The 24170-nt window shown below is 32.2% G+C and overlaps 1 protein-coding gene across 1 annotated transcript in view; it reads right to left on the minus strand.

Annotated features, from left to right (window-relative positions):
- Positions 1 to 706: 706 nt before the first annotated feature.
- LOC130644855 (prominin-1-A-like) overlaps positions 707 to 24170 on the minus strand; it is a 28677-nt gene continuing 5213 nt past the window's right edge. Inside the window, exons 3-25 of the mRNA XM_057450624.1 lie at positions 23484 to 23518; positions 23173 to 23381; positions 22271 to 22391; positions 21107 to 21269; positions 15021 to 15307; positions 13512 to 13575; positions 11176 to 11252; positions 10890 to 10978; positions 10572 to 10724; positions 9364 to 9631; positions 8803 to 8949; positions 8577 to 8657; positions 7893 to 7976; positions 7278 to 7331; positions 6633 to 6716; positions 5903 to 5971; positions 5726 to 5815; positions 4509 to 4615; positions 4273 to 4326; positions 3703 to 3771; positions 3063 to 3122; positions 2230 to 2385; positions 707 to 1412 (exon numbers count right to left, since the gene is read on the minus strand). Of these exons, the coding sequence (XP_057306607.1) occupies positions 1349 to 1412; positions 2230 to 2385; positions 3063 to 3122; positions 3703 to 3771; positions 4273 to 4326; positions 4509 to 4615; positions 5726 to 5815; positions 5903 to 5971; positions 6633 to 6716; positions 7278 to 7331; positions 7893 to 7976; positions 8577 to 8657; positions 8803 to 8949; positions 9364 to 9631; positions 10572 to 10724; positions 10890 to 10978; positions 11176 to 11252; positions 13512 to 13575; positions 15021 to 15307; positions 21107 to 21269; positions 22271 to 22391; positions 23173 to 23381; positions 23484 to 23518 (2585 nt within the window). The 3' untranslated portion in view covers positions 707 to 1348. The remainder of the gene's footprint in view (positions 1413 to 2229; positions 2386 to 3062; positions 3123 to 3702; positions 3772 to 4272; positions 4327 to 4508; positions 4616 to 5725; positions 5816 to 5902; positions 5972 to 6632; positions 6717 to 7277; positions 7332 to 7892; positions 7977 to 8576; positions 8658 to 8802; positions 8950 to 9363; positions 9632 to 10571; positions 10725 to 10889; positions 10979 to 11175; positions 11253 to 13511; positions 13576 to 15020; positions 15308 to 21106; positions 21270 to 22270; positions 22392 to 23172; positions 23382 to 23483; positions 23519 to 24170) is intronic.

Consider the following 24170-nt stretch of genomic DNA (forward strand, 5'->3'; position numbering starts at 1 on the left):
TTCAGAAATGGTTGGAGGAAAAAGTTTTTGACTACATGGATACCAGACATAATGCAAACAAATGCATCAAGGCGTTCTATGGAGGTAACTAAGTTACAGTACCTGCTAGGGATACGTATAGCATTGGCTGGTACATAGCCAATTTGCAGATAGTAAATGGTTTCAAATGGTTTAACAACCCGAACAAACTCCAACCCGAAACCCCATGATTACAAATTGACAGCGCTACCACTACATTTCCCCTGCAAAAAGGTTTATGGTCTGTAAAATGCACCAAACAGCGTGACTAGTTGCATCTAAGGCTTACCATAGGTGAAATAATTTTTGGGGAATTGATTTTCGCGAATAAGGCTAGGCTCCTGCAGAAAAAGAGCCCCATTTTGCCTTCAAGCATGCAAATTTCTAATGAGTTTTTACGGCATTATTTGGTTCGCGAATTTGATAAGTTAATTGTTGTTTTCTCGAAAATTAATTTTCGCGCATGACCGACTTTGGTATGTTATTTTCGCAAGAAGAAATTTTAATCAGATAAAAAAAAAAAAAACTTTGACAATAAGAGAGTGAACCTTTCCTGAAACAAAACCACAGTATTGCTAATAGGGCTTATTCAAAAAGGAACCTGAAGGGCGCTAAATCAAAGAGCGCACTGAAGAAGCTCATTCATTTCCTGTAACATGTCCCAACATCGGAAGAAAAAAGAAACAACTGTTCAATTATGTATATCTTTACGTTTTATAAACACTTTGCAAAATCAATAAAGTATTTTATCTGACAATAAATTCTTTTCATGATTAAAAATTACACAATACGTGCATCGTCACACCATCTCCATGGTCACGACCGTCCTTCAGTTACTACAACACCCTTTAATTATAGAAAATATTCAAAGCTTTTAAGCAACTTGTAAGAATTAGGCCTTAACTAGAAAAATGAATTATCAAAAGGAACCCTGTACAAAAATTTGAAGGAAAACCCTGCTAAACAGGTTAGATGGTTCAACGACTAATCAACTTGGTATAGCCCTTCAAAGTAAAAAATATAAAATCCCGACGAAACATAATCGTATCCATAGTAAGTTAACTAGTCTCCACACAACCTTATTAGTTGCACAAAAATACAACAGGCTAAAATAAAAACAAAATTAAAACCAATCTCCCCAGACCTGGCAAAGAAGAAAAACGATCTCCTAAAAATCATGAGCATCGATCTACAATACTCCAACAATCGGAATATAAAAAAATTGTTGCCTCGTGTACACAATACAATTATAATAAAGAAGGCAAACTTAAAATAGTTGATTTTTTTTCTCTGAACTTCTTCTCTGAGCTTTTATAGCGTATTTACATTTTCATTGATATGTGTACCCAGAATTTTCGTGTTGGTTGTACGGTGGAGGAGGGTTATGATCATATCTAGAGCGAAACATAAGATTTATGAGATGACCTTAACGCTTAAAATCCTAAGAAAAGTGTTCTTTTTTTGTGTATAAACGATGAACATATAGTAGAATAGCAGCGAATCAATTAACATTTTTACTGAATAAAAAATCGCTGAAAAATCACGTTCGAACTTTTTTAATTAAATGGAAGAATAAGAAACATTCCGTATTAACCGAGAAATAAATGTCCAATAAATAAAGCATGACAAATTTTGGACACCCAAAACCCTGTTTTAGTCAAAATTTAAGAATTTGTCGCAAAAACGAAAAAACGCTGTGTGTCGGTCAAAAAACAAAAATTCATCATTTTGATATTCAAAAGAACAGAATAAAGAATTCAAAATCTTATCTAGAAAATTAATAAATGAAACTTCAGCTTAGAAATTCGAGTTTTGCCTAAAGGTTTTTCGAGAGCTCAAATTCTAACAAATTAAGGATTTGGGATTTCTCAAAGAATTTAAAAGTCTTTTATGTAAAAAAACTACTATATATGTGACAAAGCAGGTTTCGGACAAGATGTGTGTAATAAGGTAACAAATCACACTAATTAACAATGCTCAAAATCATCCCCATTGCATCAATTAAAAGAGTATCAGGTGAATACACTTCAGTCAAATCGAGTTTGCCAACAGACTATTTCACACATTTCTTATGGTATACATCAATCATACGCCGAATTTATTGGTGCTGTGAATATAAGAAACAATTACAATTATAAGTTAATAAAGATTTTTAGTAGCTAAAACTTATAATTAATTCAAATTTTAGGATGAATACAGTTAGTATCTTACGCGACGTCGTCAAATTGTAGTGCATGTGAAGGAGTGTTTACACTGTACATAGGTGGTTCTTGTGCAGGTTCGTTAGGTGGAGAAGTGTGCTGGCTAGTCATTGATGTCGCATTGTCATCACCAGTTGAGTTGTAACTCATTTGGCGCGGTCTGTTTCTTGAAAAGTTAACCCGAAATTAGTCGTCAGTACAAAAAATATTAATAACAATAAAGACAGATTTTCACCGTTGAGCCGGCAAACAGCGAAAAAAATTTGTCATATAGGACTTATTATTTCAAACCACTCAAGATAGTGAATCGACACTAATAATCAAACTTTCGTGCAACCAGGCAATAGGAATCTGTCTAGACAAAATAAATACCTCATTCTTCTGAAAATAAGCCCATCCGCGTATAGGTCCACCCGCGTATAGGTCCACCCGCGTATAGGCCCACCCGCGTATAGGTCCACCCGCGTATAGGTCCACCCGCGTATAGGTCCACCCGCGTATAGGTCCACCCGCGTATAGGTCCATAGTTATGTTTTGTTTTATTTTTTGGCTTGCCTGTGAAAAAATACGGTATTTTGTAAATCCAAAGAATTAGAAAACAAAACAAAACAAGCAATCACTTTTAAAAAAAGCAAAAATGTCAAAATAGGCAGCCACTTATCTCGAAGATGTGCTAAAAAAATTTAACAATTACAAGATGGGTGCAGAAAAAAAAATGACACAAGCAATCAGTTTTGCTTCACCAGACGTAACCAAAGCAGTCAGGTACATCAACATGTTAACTTAGACAAAGATACAACAAAAACACAAGTTTGTTCATGTGACACACAAAATTATACGTACTCCAAGTCTCCAATAAGTTGTAGCTGTTCATCTAGCGATCTGCTTTCCTGAGGCGAACGTCTATTTAACCAAACAAAACAAAGCAATCAAATCTACGACAGTCCCAAGCCTCAGAATTATTACCATTGCTATGTTACGTTAACAAAAGTGACTTGTTGAAGATGCTTCTTCTTACTGACCGCTCTCTCAAGCACTCGTTTCTCATCTATGTACACACCGTAATGCCACACTTAAAACCATGTGACACCAAACCGATGGTTATGTTTTTTTGCGTTTGTGTGGCCACGCATACGACAAAATGATGATGAATGTTTAGAAACTGATAAGGTTAGAGATTTAACTGGTTATCCCGAAAGTTATGCCTACCTGATTTATAATGTTTAAGCTTTTATAGCAAAAAGTACAATACAAAATCAATCTCGACTCAATTTGACTCAAGCTGACCAGGAAAATCGAGACATACATGATCACTGTTTTTTTTTGTTCTATTAGCACTGTCCAGCCGAATTCCTGCTATGTCCGAGGAATTTGAAACATTAAATAACAAATAATAGCAAAAACGAAGAAAACATGATAAAAACAGCAACAGCAACAACAACAACAACAACAACAACAAACAACAGAGAAGTGCTATACCTACCCTGGCGGTGCAACATACGAATCACGAGGTGTGGAAAAGGGCCGCGGAATAAAATCATTAGGCTGTATACTAGAATACAAGGCATAGCTTTCAACATGGTTGAAAAAAAAGTTTTTGTAACATAATAATTAGTTGGTTTGGTGATATGTTTTCAAAAAACGGATCATGCATGTCTCGTGTTAGCTATAATTACTGACTGTGGATTCTACAAGAGAAAACAAGATGTTAGCCCCATATTTTTTTATAACTCCAAGGAACAGACTTTGTTGGAGTTTTAAAACGTGTGCTTTCAGAGAATAATCATTTCATCGCACAAAAGCATGTTTATCAATTCCGCAATGCCGAGCTATATGTAAAATTAAAAGACATTATACCTAAGCTAAGTTACTACAATTGAAATATTACGATAAAGTGTCTGTACAATAGGTTTGAAGTTACATTTATAATGTAGGATTGCTATTGTGTGGTTTTCTGTTGTGATATGGTGTGAGTGTGAGTGTGAGTGTCAGGGTTATGGTTTGTTAGTTTGTGTTGGTTAGAAAGTGCAAACTACGAACGTCATCAACTTACGAATGCAATGGAATTTTATCGTTGTAAGGTGGATGCTGGATGTTATCATCATAGCTGTAGAAAAATCAACAAAACAACAATTATTAAAAAAAATAAACGAACACATAATTGCATAACTACAAATGACTTCATTTGTAGAAAGTTCAAAAACAAAAAAGGACAAGCAAAGCTGATTTTACCGAAATGTTATTACATAACCAATATAGGGTTTGATTGAAGTACATGTTCACACTTACCCTGAATCATAATCCATTTTTCTGAAATATTTTGCCAACTTCACGCAAAGTATGATGGCTGGTATAAAGAAAAGCAAGCACCAGCCCAAAGCTAACCAAAAACCATTCTACAAAAAAACAGTTCGAAAATACAACTTGTTGATAATATGTGAGACATTAACGTAAGCAGAAGTACTGCACATTATTTAAAAGTATCAAATTAATTATAATTAGCTATAACATAGGATGATAATGGACTTTTTTGTTACACCGGGAGCCGCTTTCACATGCTTTTCCCTCATCACGCAAATGCGATACAAAAGCACCTTTGGCTGTAATATAAGTATATTCGCATCACAGAAGCTTAAAGCCCTTTGTTACAAACAAACAGTCGTGAAGGGGACTAAACCATGGCTTGTCGGGCGTTTCTAACAAAAAACAGCAAAGATAAAACACATCAATAGTACAGAGTACATCAATAAGTACTAGTTCCCTGTGAAGTACCGAAGAAACAAGCTGTGTGATATATACTTCTTTAAGAAATACAATATATTGAAATATTTGTGTGATTTTGGTTGACAAAACTTTGGGGGACGATTTGTAAGTAGAGTGGAATGTAGGTAGACCACAGAAGTCAAATAAATGTATTTAAAAAACGGCATATTTGCTGAAAATTGCTAAAACTTTGTTAAAATGTTAATTAATTTCAGTGCCTTTTGAATCTTGTACTTCAAAAAAAAAAACTGTATAAATTTCAATGTCAGTTATTTTCATATGGTCCTGTTTTTTTCCGTTACTTTTTCCTCTTGTTGTTTCATTTGTTTCATACTAAAAGTTTTCTACACATTTTCTGCAATAAAATTAATTGTTTTGAGTGCCTAAAAAGCATCAACAAATCGTAAAGTTTTTAACATATAGGAAAATTTCTTTTTAGAAAGCAACTCATATTTACTGATTGATACACGTGGCGATTAGTAGAAAGCAAATTAATCGACTCGCGTATTTTCAGCTCAAAGCGCACTTTAAATCAAAATTATGTTATTAATCTGCATATTAACAAATCACGATCAAGATCTATGCAAATTACGACATAATTAAAGTAACTGTTGTAGCAGTTTAATTAAAGATTCATTAAGAATCAGTAGGTGTCAAGACAGATACTCGAAACATCACACAAAACGCAACAAACTTGAAAAAATAAAATAAAATAAAGTATATAGGCATGGAACAACCCTCACCGTGTTCTGTACAACATTGTCGCATGCGAACGTGTGAACCCCATCATACAACTGTGCAACGGGTTTGCATTTAAACCAACTCTCTTTAAGCTACAAAAAAGAAGTGAGCTTTTCTTGTGTTAACCAAAAAAAAGACAATAACAAATAATAGCAAAGGTGCATGTTATGTTTTCTTACTTCTTTTGTGATGTAATCTGTTCCCTGAGTCAACCAACCCAGGATTCGGTCAGACAGTTGTTGCACCATCTAAAAAATAATTTAACTTAATTGAGAGACGAAATATACAGAAAAAAGAAAGTAAATAAAACAATTTTAAGAAATGAACAACTCCTTGCAACCACATACAGCATGGCATAAATCAGAACAACTTCGTACAATTATATATGAACAATATTGAGACAACAATTTAACTATGATCAACAACCACACAACTACGCATAACCAGCATGCAACCACATATCAGAACTACATAACTACGCACAGCCATCATACAACTACAACTAACCACCATATAACTACAAATGACGATCACTTAACTACAAATAACTAATATACCACTATGAATAACAACCACTTAACTACAAATAACTAATATACCACTATGAATAACCACCATACAACTATAGATAATCACATCACAACTACACATAAACTACCACACAATAACGCATAACCACCATACAACTACAAATAAACCACAGCACGAGAGCGCTTTCACATAAACATGCAACCAATAACATTACAACACCAAAATCATTAACAACAAGATATGACATAAATGTGCTGGTAAATCTTACTACGATGGAGAGCTTATTTCATAATAGCTGAAAGTTTTTGGCTTAAAAGTCTTATATAGCTGGTTAGAATTTTTGAAGTTGCAGCATACTTTCACAATTCTTAAACTAACCTTCTTGATTTCATCTTGCACATATGATGACGTGAGGAAAGTTTCTGAAGCTTTCAAGTCATTTAACAGTGATGTAGTTCCATCCTAAAATTTAGAAATAGGAAAAAATGATAAGTAAATGTAAAAACAAAATATAGTTCTTTAAAATAGTAAGCATATCTGGTTTCTATTAACAAGCAAAATTGAAGGATATTGGCATAGAATTAAAGATATCAGCATCAAATTAGAAGACATCGGGATAAAATTAAAAGATATTGGGATAAAATTAAAAGATATCGGGATAGAATTGAAAGATATTGGGATAAAATTGAAAGATATTGGGATAAAATTGAAAGATATTGGGATAAAATTGAAAGATATTGGGATAAAATTGAAAGATATTGGGATAAAATTGAAAGATATTGGGATAAAATTGAAAGATATTGGGATAAAATTGAAAGATATTGGGATAAAATTGAAAGATATTGGGATAAAATTGAAAGATATTGGGATAAAATTGAAAGATATTGGGATAAAATTGAAAGATATTGGGATAAAATTGAAAGATATTGGGATAAAATTGAAAGATATCGGGATAGAATTGCAAGATATCAGTATTGAATTAAAATATATCGGGATAAAATTGAAAGAGTAGAGAAAACTTACCTTGAGATTGGTTGCTTTTATTTCCACCTCCGTTACATTTTGTTTGAGAAAATTCTAGTAAACATAATGTTAGAATTAGTTAAGACTGATCAAATTAACTTTAAAACTATATACAGGGCAGGAGAGTTTAGGAGGCATTGAGGTCAAATTTTAGAAAAAAAAACACTGAAAACATTGTTCCATTTTAAAAATTTATTCCAACAACTTTAAAAAAAAAACATCATGTTCACCATAAACGATTTTAGGAGATTTTTAGACAAGTTATTATTTTGGGTCAAAATTTTAAGTTACTTGGGAGTTTTAAGGAGTGGCCACGATAGCCCAACAAGAAATCGACAAAATGTCGACCTAGATCCTTTTAGTTCAACTTACATATGCCAAAACTATGTTTAATGGAAGGCCTCTCCGGTTTTATTTTCACGCCTAAGCGAAAACCTATCTGGTATGTGAGCATGGTCGAAATTGAATAGTGAAGCAACACAGCAGATTTTAGGAAGAATTAAACACACAGTAAAGTCAAGGTGATTTAACCAAACTAATGTCACTGTGTATTCGTGACTTCACGTAATAATTTGTTTAGGACACTGCAATCAGGAGGATTAAAATTTTCATTACCATTTTCTGTTGGATGGTCGCTAGTGTAGTATGCTGGACATTTTCCACCTTTTTTGCTACATCTTCTATCTTTGTTTTCACGCCCTTAAAAAAACCGAGGTGTATGTTTACAGAGAAATAAAAAAACATTTACACTTAGAACATGGCCAAAGGAAGCCATCATGTTCCAGTTTTTAATTGTCTCATCTTTAGAAATATCACCTCACAAAAGTTTTGCTTTTGAAAATCAAATATCTCTTATACAAAATGCCCCTACATTTTCGTCTACAAACGAGTACACAGGCCAAAGAAAAACTATAATTTCAGACAGAAAAGTGACAAAAATTGATTTCAAAACTTTAAGTTATGGAACTAACACGTCAGGTTTACTACTTAAACACATGGCAGTAAGACTATTGGAAAAAATAGCATTTACAATCATAAAATTGCACATACTCTTAAAGTCGATTTGCGTTAACATATAAATTATTCGAACAACTGTTGTTCAACAATCGCACAACAATTGCTGTTACGACGCTGATGGAAACACATGCTGTATAACAAAGCGAATCAAGTTTCGCAAAAATTAAAACAAACTTTAACATAACAAAGTTGGGAAAGTAAAGTAGTAATTTTTATTTAATTCAATCATTCCAAACCTTGATTTAACTTTTAAGGGTATTATTAATATAAATATTGACTTACTGTATTAGAAATGCCCGCAGCAACTGTAGAAAGGTTTTGTGAAACTACAGTCAAGTCAACGTCAGTTATTTTTTCTTTTAACTATAAAAAATAAACATAAAATCAGATAGGAAGATTAAGATATAAAAATTTGACATAAATTTCTCTCTTTAACACACAAAACAACATTTTTTCTAATTTTTTGATCATTAAAATAGATATTGTGTACAGATAAACAGTAGCTTACTGTTGCAAGGAACTTTGTATAGTTTAAGTCATCGACACCAGAGTTAATAAATTGAGTTATACTGCTTTCAGCATCATTTGTTAAGATAGTTTTATCTGTCAAGTCGATGTTTATTTTCTTTATTTCATCATTAATATCTGGAACATGCTAAAAAATAAAGCAACTTACAATTTATAATAGCATTCAACGAATTATGCATGTGAAATATTACAGTTCTTACAATAAGGCAGATCACTTTATATGCATTATATTTTCCACAAATCTATTTTAAATTTTTTTTATAATAACTTTAAAACACAAATAAAAGTCAACGAGTATATTTCCATACAATGCAATTTTTGATTTTTTACTTTTTCTTTTACTCAAACTGATTTAAAATCTTAAAAAATGTGTTACATATTTTGCTTATACTTTGCTAAACTGGCAAACCTTTGCTTTTAATTAAGTTATACATAACTGTATATAACTGGTCCTATAAATCAATTTAGTTAATCATATGGCATAAATATGGAACATTAATAATACACAATATTTTCAGCTTTTCGGAGTTAATAGTTTTACCTCTTTTATGTCAAAATTTTTAGTGATATTGAAAAAACGGTCTCCATCCAATGCAGCAAAAAGAGGCATGTTATTACGGCAATTTTTGAGTGTTTGTGAGACCTTTAAAACTTCATCACTATCAGTCGGTTTAAATTTGTACAAGTCATCGATTAACTCTCCATCTTCCATATCACGACACACAATATATAGATGAATGCCCACCACGTACCATATAACACAAAACAGCATGAACAGGAAGGAGAATATAAACATCAATCCAACAGCCCTGAAATGGATTTCAAGATAAAGTAATGAATCACTATTTTAGCAAGGACACTTTACTAATTTGAATCAGGAACTACAAAAATCTTCAAATTATTTTAAACCGATTTGACAAAATACTCCTAACATATGAGATATCTGCAGACAATTTTTCTTGATTAAAAAAACTAAAATTAGATGTTTTTTGTTATACTTAGTTTACATCAAACAAAATAGGCTTTTCTGTCTTATAGAAAAATCATTCAGGGATGGTTGTCAGTTTTCGAGATAGAGAAAATTTGCCATTTGAGGACATCTGTTCCATCAAAGCACTCATTTAAAGCTTAAGTGGGAATTGAGGTAATTTTAAAATACTCATTAGATTTTAGCTTTTTGCATTCAGACATTAAAGTTATTGATAACTTTAATGTCTGAAAACTTGCCTTTCATCTTGTCCTTAATTATGGATACAAAACGAATTTCTTTGTCTGATAATTCAGGTATTTATTTTTAAGATGCATTTCTGATGTGGTATTTGGCTGAAAAGTGTGTTATATTCCTTATTTTTTGTTAGTCATCCATTTTTTCTGCACAGTACTATTAATTTCAATCTTGTAGCTATCTCACTAACCATTGATGTCCCAGGTTGCAATTACATCATCACAGGTTTAAATTCCATTTCAAAACACTCTCAAAGGATTTTTCTTTGAAGGAAGTTTTACCGCAAGCTTACTTCTCAAATTACTAGCAAAATATGCTACTGGTATTTGTGAACAAAAAATTTTTACAAGCAGTGAGCTCAAGAAAATAATTAAACTTATAGAAAACTACAGAAACTAAAAAATTGCTTTTGCTTCTACTACTTCGTTTTCTATATCAATGAAAACTAGACATTAATGTGTTAACTTACTTTAGACAAAGATTTTAGGCCAAAATTTTGTTTTCCTAAATTAACTCATACTCACGACATTAAGCAGTTCCCTCCACATGTGGCTACCTTTGTTCTTTTTGATGGCCGTCGATCCTTCTTATATCCACACGCTGCAAAAGTTAGTCCTAAGCCAATCAGAATGACTATCAGCGCCATTAAGCATGATAATCCAATATATGCATGCCACCTAAAGTCGTTATATTGTGTAATTACTACCTATCACTAGACTGCAGAAAAATGGTACGGTGAAAATGGTTTCAGACAGACAGGCAGACAAAAACTATATCAAAAACGGTTAATTTACATAATGATCCCAAGACTACCTTTCTAATGAGCAACAACATACACTAACCTGTTATTTTCATACTTATAATATTTTGAAGTTTTTGACGTGTATTCATCCTTATGTTTCAGGTGGTCTCTAGTCAAGTTAACAACTCCCTGTCAAAGAAAAAAAAATAAGTTAAAGGAATTATGCTCAATCTGAAAACAAAATAACATTTTTATTAAATTAACACTTAACTCAACTGAATTGGCAACATAAATTATAATAAATTAGTTACAATAACTTAATTTTATCATTTTCAAAGTCATTATTTTTAGAAAAAATTCACGGTTTCATTTCTAAAAGCACTTACATCAGTTATATCTTTGATTACTTTATTAAGTTGTGTCTTAACTTCACCCTCTCCCTTATTAATTTTGGTTCTTGCATCTAAAAAAAAAATCAAATACAACCAAGAGGAGTCCTTGATAAACAAAGGTAATGTTCTTTTATGAATGGTGAAGCCTTAATGTATCAACTTCATAGTTAATGATAGTCAACAATCCATGACTTAAGTAAATAAACACCAAAAAGTTAAAGCATTTGATAAGATGATAAGTAAATTTTTGCTGGGTTAGGTTTCTTATTCTTATTCATTCAAGATATTTTTTCTAATAAAATTGCTATAACAGAGCGTTTATAAAAAAACTCTCAGTGCATAATACTAATTTAAGCTAAGAAAATCGTGCAAGCACTGCCAATAGAATATTAGCAGTGCTTGCAGAATTAAAGAGACATTGATTCACACTATTTCCCTTTTGTGGGACAAAAACCAGGGATTAAGAGAAGCGAACACTTTGGCACAATACACTTATTTAGGAGATTTGAGTTTTCTTTTAAATCTGCTTTTAAAATTTCTTACTTTTAGAAAACAGTATCTTATTTCAGTTCTTACAACTAAGTTTTTTCTATTTATTTACATTATATTGTGTATATCACACATTTTATTCCGCATTTAAATTAGCACAGCATGCCACAAGAAAAAAATGAATTCAGAAAAAAACCCCACAAATTCATGTTTTTGATTTCCATTTTCTATATCATATTTAATGAATTTAAGTGTAAAGAAAGATTTAAACAATACAATACATATCATAAGTTACTACTTCACAACTCTGCAATTTTCGAGGTCCTATAAATATATTTCCCAATTCTACAGAGGATTAGAATAAAATATTTTAAAGTTATTTTAAGCTGAATTCACACTTAAAACGCAGCTCTTTTCAGCACATCATGACATTTGCGTTTTTTTTGTGTAGATTAATTTTTAAAATACTATGTTTTGTTTTTGAATACAATAAAAAAAAACATGCAAAGTGAAGGAAATTTATTTAGTTGCTTTATGGGCAGTGAAAAAACATTTTGGGTTATTCGGTTGCCAAAATAAAAATAATGGAATTTTGTCTGAGGGTGTAATTCTGAAGGAATAAAAATTTATTGAGCTAAATAACTAAGTGAAGTAAGAAGATTCCTATTGTTTTGGTGTGGGAAACAAAAATAATGTAAATTATAGCAACGATAACAGCCAGGAATTTCAACAAACATCTAAAGAAATTATAAGCAAAGTCTTGAATTAAAATTTATAGCAGAATATAACTTTATGCAGGACACAAATATTCAAATTTAGTCAAACGACAGCTAATAATGATATTCAATATCAACCTTGTGCTTACAAATCTTTCTTAGTTATTATATAGTTATTATGGTTATTTAAGCTTAAATGATGCTGTGTTTCTCTTAAACATTTTTAAAAGCAGATCATACAAAGAATAAATATTAATATTAAAAAAAAAAAGATAAAAAACCCACACAAAACCTAAATAAAGCCATACATTTTTCAGGAAATTATCAAAAAGTGAACATATAAAAACCTGAAAATTCACAAAAAATTAAGAAAAAAACTCCTCTGAATGAATTTTATATTGCCATACTTTTTAACAATATTTAATAAATGCTGGACTTAAATTTTTATTTGGTGCAAAGCCCAGAGGTATAACGGGAAAACATAGCAAGAGGTATGAGGCCCATGCCAGCATGTTACAAAGCAAAACACTGTGGCAAGTTTGGATTCAGTCCAAACTTGCTGCAGAGGCATGCCTCAAACCAAAGTATTATGTAACTTTGCGGCCATGCTATATAATAACTCTAAAACACACCACAATACGTACAATAATTAAGAATAATTGTAACCAGATATAACATGGGTCTTAACGACCCATGTTATATCTGGTGGCTAGCCACACTAAACTTCACAACTTTGATAATACTGTTTGAATGAATGTATTTGAACTACATAGCTCGAGATACTAAAACTCGGAATAACACACTGGACATTCTATAGTCAAATGAAATGTTTTTCCACATGACAATTTCTTGTAGCCAACACAATTTAGCCACTCACACAAGCGAGAAGTGTGTAATCCATAGACACACAAAAAATGAGGTAATCCATTTGCCATAAATTTACTAAAGCAAGGCCTGTTAACTCACCTTCACCTGACTATAAATTTCTGCAAGAACTTGTGACATCTTTTATCAATGACATAATGAAAAAATTGGGGAACAAATAAAGAAAAAGACTATTCATTGTTGTAAGTTGAATTAACGGGAAGGTCCAACATGAAGTAAACAAACTAATTTGATACATACCGTTGCGAACACTGTTTGATTTGTCAACGACTGTTGTAGGAATGTCATTAATTGTCGCTTGTCCCTGTTAAACGAAATTATTATTTGCATTGTAATGAATACATTTGATACATTTGACTAGACAACTACAATTCATTAATAAAGACTGAACTTAGGGTTCTTAGATCCCTTAAAGCAGTTCTAGGTATGTCAATCCATAATGGTTTACATTTTATGACTATTACCATTAATAATCTTACCTATTTTCTATCATAAAGATGAAAGTTTAATAACTAGTATCTAACCTACAAATTAAAACGTGATATTTGGGCAAAATGGTACAGCCTATAATACCAGTTCTCTTGTAATGGGTAATTAACAAAAGAACTACCATAAATACTGGTTACTCACTACTAGCAAACAATTGATAAAATGCACATAAAAATGATGAATTATATCAGTATTTTTCTATTCCAATACAATTAATAACACTCTTTTGTGTTATCTCAAGGTATCTTAGCTATTGGTAAAATAGTATTAAAGGCATTACGAGGAACACACATCTAACCTTTCATAATATTTATGTATATGAACTTCTAGTGAAGGACATCAATTGAAGTTTCTGGGGCAAAACCCACATATCCACAGAAAAAGACTAAGCAGGAGTAAAAGGACATTTACTGCAGGAAAATTTAAGTTTAGATCCAATATAAACTAGATCCAGAACGAAAGGTCATTGACATACCCTGTCCAACTGCTAGCATGAAAAATGTGATCATATGAGTGATAAATTTTATATGACAAAAACAGATTTCCAGTAGGCCATGTTGTTATTTAAATAGATGTAGCATTTCTAGAATTCATATCTTTAAAAATACAGTAATTAAGCAAAAAAAAAAGGGGGAGGACCATGTAGCAAACATATTGATTGTAAAACAAAAAATACCTTTTAAGGATACGGTAAACCCGAGACACATCCTCGGTATATTTAAAATATCTCCTCTGCTCGCTATATTAACCCTAACAATATATATATTCTGAAAGCCAAATAAAATATCTCCAGAGTGATGATAAAATATTTCCATAAAAAAAAATCCAAAAAGGAGATAAAAAATTATCTACATTCAGCCTTCCAGTTTATTTTGTTGAACACTCCCCTCAGTTTTTTCGGCTCAATTTGTACACATGTGTAGCACTGGAACTATATTCAGCAGAATTAAATAATTATTTATAAGGTTTTAGTTTTAAGAGAAATCGTTGAAATTAAATATTTTTGGTGAAAGATAATAGTATTATAGCTATAAAATTGTGATAGTGTTTCAAGAAAAATATTGTTATTATAGTCTAAAAATAACTCTTAAGTAATCATGTAAAAAAATTATAAGGGCTCTGCCACCTTGGACAATTTTTAAAATGCAAGCTGCTAACTTGAATCCTGACTATATAAGCTGGAAAAGCATTGTATAAAGCATAAGCAACCCTTTCTTTGAAAATTAAAAAAATAGAATCAAAAATAAACACAGCACTTACAATTTTTATGTTTCCAGTTAGGTCAAAGTCAATAGCTGTTTTAAGATTGTTGAGTTCAGCAGTGGTGTCTGGTAGGGTAGTGAAATCAATGTTAACGTTCAAGCTATCATGGATTGCTTGGATAGGATCACATTCAGTGGACATGCCAGCATTTACACAATCAGTCATAATTGTATTCAAATCATTTTTGATATTAGTCAAATTATTTTTCAGTGTATTTGTATGTCCTTCCAACTCATTTTTTAATCTGTCCACATCTTGCAACTGTTTATACATTGCATCCAGCTCTTAAAAAAAATAATAAAACAGATTTACATACCCAGCCCTAAAAAATTTTGATGTATCATTATTAAATGCTAAATATACAGTGCCAAAATTGAGCTCACACCTTGCTCGCTTTTATGAATAAAAGTTATAAAATAAATAAAGTAGAGTAAGAATGTTAAGAAAAAAGCAGTGAAGGTAAAGTCAATTGTTGTCAGCATGAATTACATGCTGAATTACATTACTTGCATGCACAAAAAATTGTTGTGCATGAAAAAATGCATGTCAATTTACGTAGCATAACATCTTAATTTATAAAGCCTTGTAGTTTCATTCTGCTATGGCAAAAAAAAACTGTTAAAGCTGTTCAGGCTCTTTTTTAAGTTTACGGGGCTCACAAATCTACTATGAAGTCCTAAAATTAACCTGTATTTTAATTATGTATAAAAAATTAAACTAAAACTAGGTTATAAAATAATGTTCGTTGAGATCTTTAGAGAACTTCTTTTTTATCCTTTAGCTATATCCCTGATTTTAAAACAAAAGTAGTAAAGTTATTATTGATAATATTAACCGACAAAAATATTATTTTATTATAGATTTTATATAATTATCAGAAGTCAAAAACCTTGAAATTCGATCAAAATTATTTAAAAAAAAAATTAAAGGATTCTATTCAGGCCTTTTTATACCTGGGGTTCCCTTTAAAAACTAGTTGATAGGGACTGTAAAAAAAATTAGGCAAAAAAAAAAAGATCTGTCATTTAAATTTTGATGTCAGCAATGACCCATTGATGGTCATAAATTTCTTTCACGATTCTTTTGGCCTGTACTTGTATTATGTGGAGTTTGAAACACTGAACAAAATAATGTGTAGGGTCATGGGGTTCCGACAATTCACTTGTTGCCTCTATTATGTAGAGCTTGAAATGTCTAACAAAATGGTGTGCTTTAGATTAGTGGTTGAAAAGATATGTGATTTAAAGGGTTTATTATGACTTCAGTAACCTATCTATACCGAAACGTGCGTGTTGACCCATCTTTAAAAAATTAGTGCTAATTTGGTCCAAGGTTATCAATGCAGGAGATGATGTCAGTTATTTTCATACGTTTCCAAGTTATTTAGCCTTAAACTTCAAAGTGCATTGCAATAGTTCCACTGATCATAATATACTTTCCTTTGACGTCAATATTGTTTTAACATAAAAACTTGGTAAATTAAAGAACAATTTTATAGGTGTTGTTTTATAAACTTTATTAAACGAAATTATAAAAAATTAAACATACTTTGGAAAAGTCAGAAACAGACACATGGAGGCTTAGGTAGTCCCTAGTTACCTGCAAAGGAGATGACATCAGTTATTTCTACCCATTTCCAAGTTATTAAGCCTTAAACTTTAAAGTGCAAAGTAATGATAATTCAGAGTTACTGACGTCAAACTATATGTATAACGGCAAGAAATAGCTAATATTTTTCAGTAAATAAATCAGACATAAAACATCCCCTTTGTAAAAGCCACAAACTGGCACATGAAAGTTTTGTATTACTATAAGAGATACTTTTTCTTTGCACAAAACTTTTATTAGATTATATGGGACAACTCTCAATAGAGGATAAGGATTGAAATATGAAAACCTTTAAGATTAGTTTAACCATATCTAAGTAAATATTTCTTTTAGAACATCAGATCTAGTCCAGGAGCTCTCAACATATATCAACATTTTTTATGTCACTCTTTTCTCAGAATTGTAACTACAATCCGTCTTCTGTATGACCATAGGAGTTTGAAACAGAAAGTCTGTAAGAATTTGAAAGTTACCTCCCGCAAAAAATAAAGTTAATTGCGTATGAAAGAGCTTGAAAGATTGTCTAGGAATTTGAATAAAAATTCTTGATTGGTTTTTTAGAATTTGGAATAAGAAGATTCACTAATTATGCATGATGTCATGAGTATGCTCTGCGATGGTGTTATATTTAACATTTTTGACAAGCCATATAGAGTTAAAAATGTTTACCATTCTGGTTGTTCACTTTGACGCATTTTACAAAAATTTCAATATTTAGTTACCATAATTATGCTCAATGTAACTCATGACGTCATAATTTCACATAATTAGCACAGCTTTATAGACAAATAAAAAGATTTATAGAGAACTTTCAAAGATCTTTGATATGTGCTCAACTTGATTTTTCGCAGGAGGTAACCTTTAAGTGGTTCCTTTAACGTACAGAGACCAAAGAAGGTCAGATAAAAAAGCTTTATTTTTATGTCATAAGCCCCAAGCCTGAATATTACATCACAACCTTTGGAAAATTTGGGTCTCTGTACATATCTGACCAACAGAAAGTCTCCTAATGGTCTATTTTCATGTTGTGAGCCTTCATCATCATCATCATCATCATTCTCGGCTTAACGTCCGTTTTCCATGCTAGCATTGGTTGGACGGGGTATATTAATGACCCTCTTCCAATCTGATCTAGACTGTGTTAGATCTAAACTCAACTTCCTCTGTATCAAGTCTGTCCTTATAACCTCCTGCCAAGTCTTTCTCGGTCTGCCTCTGGGCTTTTCCCCAGGAACTATCAAGTCTCTACACTTTCTTACCCAATTATCCTCCTCCATTCTTTCCAATTCCCTCAGCCAATTCAATCTTCTTATCTGGATAACATCTTTAATTCTACGAAGACTTAGCCTGCTTCTTAACTCATCTGAACTCTTTCTGTCTCTCAGACTGGCGTTACACATCCACCTAACCATTCTCATATCATTCCTTTCTAAACGGTCAAGATCTTCCTGCTTCACTGCCCATGTCTCACTACCGTACAACATAACACTTCTTACACAGGCCTCATACAACCTACCTTTTGCCTCAATTGACAGGACTCTGCTAGTCAACAAAGGAAGTAACTCTCTGAACTTTTTCCAAGCAGAACCTATCCTGCAAGTAACACTTTTTCCAACAACCCCTTCACTGCCCAACATATCACCTAAGTAACAGAAGTTCTCAACTATCCCTAACGAGCCACTGTTGTACATCATTAAATCTGGAAATACTTCATTCTCTATAATCTCACCTTTGCAATGCTTGCATAAAAACTGAATGTCAGCTCTTAACCTTCCACTAATACTACTGCACTTCTTATGTACCCATGCTTGCAAAAATTGAGTTACTACCAACCCCTTTCCTGCAAACTCCACAAAGCCACTTTCCAACTACAAGGTCACACTTGGCTGCAATGCTACTAATCATGACTTTAGACTTTGCTGTGTTTACCTTTAGCCCTTTCTTTTCTAGTCCTTTCTTCCACTTCTCAAACTTATCAACTAATTCTTCCATCGACTCTGCTATGAGAACCAAATCATCTGCATACAATAACTCCCATGGACAACCTGTTCTGAACTCCATCGACAGCGCTTGTAAAACTAGAACAAACAACAAAGGAGTAAGTACAGAACCCTGATGTACACCAACATTTACACTAAATTCATCACAAGTGAATCGTTAATCCTGACACGACTTCTAGCATTGCTGTACATAGACTGTACCATCGTAACTAGCCACTCATCCACACCTAATTTTCTCATAGCCCACCAAATAACTTTACGTGGCACTCTATCAAAAGCTTTCTCTAAATCTACAAAGGCAAAATAGAGATTCCTTCTCTTACCTAAATACTTTTCCTGAAGCTGTCTGAGTAAAAATATTGCATCTGTAGAACCACGCCCTGGAACAAAATCAAATTGCATCTGTTCTATATCAATTCTTTCTCTAAGTAACTTATCAATCACTCTTTCAATAACTTTCATTACTTGATCAACCAACTTCAAACCTCTATAGTTACCCCTTTTTAATGCATCACCCTTGCCCTTGAAACAATTCACTATTACACTCGACTGCCACTCACTCGGAATAGCACCATCCTTTATAATCTGGTTAGCAAGACTTGTAATAAGCTCAACTCCAATATATCCAGATGCTTTCACCATCTCTGCAACAATATCTGATACTCCTGCAGCCTTGCCAATCTTAAATTTTTCTAATAGCCTCCACTACCCATTCTGTCTTGATCTGCATAGCTGGCCCTTCTACAACATCATCATCAGACAAATTATCCTCGTCCCAATCAAACTTAGTGTTAAGCAACCTCTGATAATGATTCTTCCAAGCTACCCTTTTCTCCTCCTCTGTGCTAGCCAAAACACCTTCATCATTATGTATACACTTCTCACCTACAACATCTTGATTAGTCTTCTTCATTTGCTTTGCTATCTTGAATACCTCATTGCACTGGTCTTCCCTTCTTAACAAATCTGCAAATCTGTTTCTCTCTGCTTTTGATTTTGCCTTATACACTGCTGTATGAGCACGACGCTTAGCTTCTAAGTAAATATTTTTACTACCACCTGACTTCCCCTCTTTCAAAAGTTTCCCCTTTTCCTTTATACACTGGTCAACCTCATTATTCCACCACCAGGTCTGTCTATGTCTAGCTGGTCCTTTCGTCAACCCACAGGTATCATCAGAAGCTTCTAGAAGACAATTCTTTAAAGTAGTCCAAGTACTTTCAACATCACTATCACATTGACCATTGTGGGCTAACTGCTAAACTTTTGCACTAAATTGTCTTGCTATCAGCTTCCAGACTTTTTGATGGGGCCTGTACTTTCCCTTGGCTTCTTTAACACTCTTCAAGATAATATCACAAACCAGCAACCTATGCTGGGAAACACACTCTTCCCCCGATATAGCTTTCACGTCCTTCACCACTTTCTTGTCAGACTTTCTAACCAGGAAGTAATCCATCTGTGTCTTACAACCACCTGACTTATATGTTATCAGCCTACTCTGTCTCTTACTGAATGATGTGTTGCAAACCACCATGTCCGTTGCCATTCCAAACTCAAGCAATCTCTCCCCTTCCTTAGAGCTAAAATCACAGTCTTATCATAAGGGAATTCCAGGAAGAAAAGAACATGCAAGCTATACATCGCATACGTAAATCTATTATAGAGAAGTTGCACGTGCGTTTTATTTTTTTATTTTTTTTGGTTTATTTTACTCTTAACAGTCCCGTAAGTGGTGTAAAAGTGCTAAAGATATTAACAAAACACCTTGGTTTGTTGTAGGAAGTAATTTATAATAAATACCATATAATTAAATTTAAACAGCGAACGAAGAGATGCTGACTCGTGCCACGTTGCACTCACTGCGATGGTTTGCCATTTTGTTCGCAGTGCTGTTTACCCCCAACCTTGTCTCCAGGATTATATTTTCTCCATAGGTTATCTTTTATTCATAACGATGGTAAAACTGGGGATCGTTTTTTATTTATTAGGAGCATCTTCTTTTATACGGGTAAGAATTTTAAAATAAAATGTTTAACACACATTTAATTTGGCACACAGAGAAAAAACACAGCATTTAATTTACAAACATTTATTATTTATTAACGTATTTTTTAAATATAGTTCTTAATAGTTAAATGCTTTATGCATTGCTGTAAGCGGGAAATCAACATCTTATAATTTTTTTGTTATTTTTTCAGCTTTTTACGGGAGTAAAGAGCATATTTAGCACGTGCGATGAATCGCAAGCCTGGATAGTTGTTGCGCGTGTGACTGCATGCAACTTATGGAATTCCCTACATAGAACATAAAAATGACAGAAAATTCAGGTTCCTTCAAAAATCTGATCCAAAGAAAATCTCCAAAGAAAATCTCTAAAAAAAGGGTGACTATTTTTTTTAATTTGGAAGGAAATATCAATTAAAAAAATATTATATTTATTAAAGAAAGTATATACATAACACAAATACTTACTTTGGCTTTCAACTAGTGCTTTTGACAGAACCCCGCTGACATTTGAACTAATCAGGTTTTTCAGTTGTACTCCAATATTAAGTTGTATCCCAGGATTAGAAATATCATCAATCGCTGGCCGGATAATGCACGGTATAATAGTGTCACGTACATGTTGTGCAGCCTAAAAAGAAATGAGTTTTAAACAATTGTATATGCTTTACTCCATTCTTCTGTTTTACTTGCAACAACAAAAACATACAAATTACAACATTTAATACAAGGAGATATTCTTAGTAAAGTTTTGCCTGTATTGTTAAAAGACGGTGTTGGAAGCCGATATGAACAATAATTTGTTCCGATCTCAGAATGCACTATTTATCTTTCTATAAAAAGCCAAACATTGACTTCATTTTTAAAGGACACTAGTAAATTACCTGTAAACGATCTTATTTGTGACATTCCTTGTTAATGTTACTGTGTGAGGTTTCACCTCAATGAAAATAATCATCACTAATTTTAAATTCCAGATACTTAGAGAATTAAGAGGTTTTATCTTTAAACTTAAGTTTGGTAGCAAGTATTTTAATGTTCTTTGTTTCATCCTAACAGATTGCTGTTCCTCCACTTAAAATGTAGCCAAGCTATATTACCCAATACAAATACAGCATTGGAAGACTATAGAATACTAAGCTGAGCATGTGTGGCTTAAAATTTTAAATTAAATCAGATTTTAGTTGTAGATTATAGATTTGGTAAATCAAAAATTCTGCTATAATCGGTTTGAATTAGTTTGGAAACTAGCCTATTTTCGTCAAATAAAAAGAATAACTTATTAGACTTTTTGAAAACTGAACTAATTTCTAATGGAAATAGCAGCACTCTTATTTACCATGTTTATTTACCATTATTTTTTTATTTATTTATTGAAAGCATTGGACTAGAACTTCTTTTGGACAAATTTATTTTTAATAGGAGAGATCTATGGTGTGTATTAATTATAGCAAAAGGCAAAAAAATTGCTTTATGTCAATTTTTTTTAGTCAGATTAACTCACATCACAAAATCTTTTCGAGAAACATGTAGCATTTTTGCTTAGCCTCGCTGCAATAACTAAAGTACTTAATAGAGGAAAACTTATAGTAGATTGCATAACAAACATTTTTTGTGCTATGAATTCCTTACTTCAATGGTTGAGTTGGCAACACTTCGAACATCATTTAATGCCTGTTCATATGTCAGACCCACATCTTCAACAGTGGAATGAATCCTGTTATTTGTTACAAACATAAACAGTACACCACATCTATAAAGAACAAAGATTATTTTACTGTAGCTAAAGAATGTATGACAAAACAGGGGGGGCATCACATGTACAGGAATGTGCAGTCAAACCTACCTTCCTGCTTACCCCTGAAAGGCATAAGAATCTCGTAAGTAGTATAAAAGGTATAACACCTGAAGTAGATTATTTAAAATTTTCTTTAACGACTTATGTAAAACGTGAATAAAAAACTGTTCTGTTGAGAACAATATGTCATATAAAATTGGATTGGATTTTTAAGTTTGATGCCAAAAAACTTAGAAACAGGCTGATGTAACTGACGTCATCTCCTGAAGCCAGGTCAATCTACAATGTTGTCATCAAAAAAGTATTTAAATGTTAATATTTTGTCACCTGCTAGTCCAAAGTACATGTTCCTATAATGTTTTTATCAGTGTTTTAAGCCCGACACATTAGAGAAACAGGTAAACAAATTCCTTCAGTCATTAAATCTGCTAAAACATCCTATATTTTTTCAATTGTTCCTCTGTTTTAGTGGATATTTCCTTGGGTTTTATCGACTAGTTTTTAATAACGTTGACAAATCTCAAATAAGTATCATAGAATTTATTATATGTAAAATCATGTCATTGTAACATGCATATAAAGTAAAGTGTATTGAAAACAATGTGACATGGTAAAAAATAGAGCATTTGAAATGTAATGCTACAGCACAAAAAGCAAAATAGGACTATGTTTCACAACACTCTTCTTCAAACGTCAAAAAAATGTATAAGAAAGGTTGTGCATATCATATACTTACAACATGAAAATAGTTACAACAAGCAATATAAACGCCATTATGCCACATTTGGTGTGTTGTGTCGAACTTTTTGGATCTTGAAACATTTTTCCTCCACAATTTCCTGCACATCGACAGCAACAGAAACAAAACCCAATAATAGGCATAAACAATGCAAACAGCAATCCAAATGCTGCAGCGATAAGAATGGGTACTTCATAGTCTTTTATCTAAAAGTTATTTCAAAAAGGGCAAAATTTATTAATTTTTTAAAGAGGCAAGGCATTTTGTCATTAGTTCAACTGCACCATTGTTAAAATTCTTCTTCTTACCTTGTCTTTGTGATCCAAAATTTTATCATATTCAACTATAAAAAAATTAAATTCATTTTATTATATACATCAATAAATAATTATAGATGTGATGTAAGTAACTTAGTTTATATGAAATCAAATTCACCTAATATATCCAAAAACTAGATGTTACGAAGAAAAATTTAAACAAATGATTATTTCTTAAAAATTTCAAAGAAGGTTAAATTTTGTGACACAATTTTTTTTTTGGAAAAAAAGCTGGAAAAACGTAGGTAACCATTTTTTTAGATGTTTTGTCTACAAGTTCGTTAAATGCATGTGTTGCTGAATCGAATATTTTTACAGTACTAATCATATCTGCCTGCTTCATATATTCAAATGTTAGAAAAAGAGGGCTTTGCATGTGCATTCATGCAGATAATCCCATGCTCAGGTCACTATCAACTCTCTTGATACTGTACTTACTAATTGCTTATAAACTTTTTATCTGGTTGTTACAGAAAAATAGAGAAAAAGGTTGTGATTCCCACAACAATGTGAGCAAAAATATTCTTTTTTCAACTATGAACTAATCCTTTCTATCAGAAATCAGCAGAAATAATTTATCTAACTTTAAGGGTTAAGGCCAGGGAAAGTATTTTTTTGCACAACCTTGCACTCAGCTTATTTGAGGGTTTTGTTGCTTTTATACTCAAAACAATGCAT

The sequence above is a fragment of the Hydractinia symbiolongicarpus genome, chromosome 5, assembly GCF_029227915.1.
Source record: "Hydractinia symbiolongicarpus strain clone_291-10 chromosome 5, HSymV2.1, whole genome shotgun sequence".
Classification (NCBI taxonomy): Eukaryota; Metazoa; Cnidaria; class Hydrozoa; order Anthoathecata; family Hydractiniidae; genus Hydractinia; species Hydractinia symbiolongicarpus.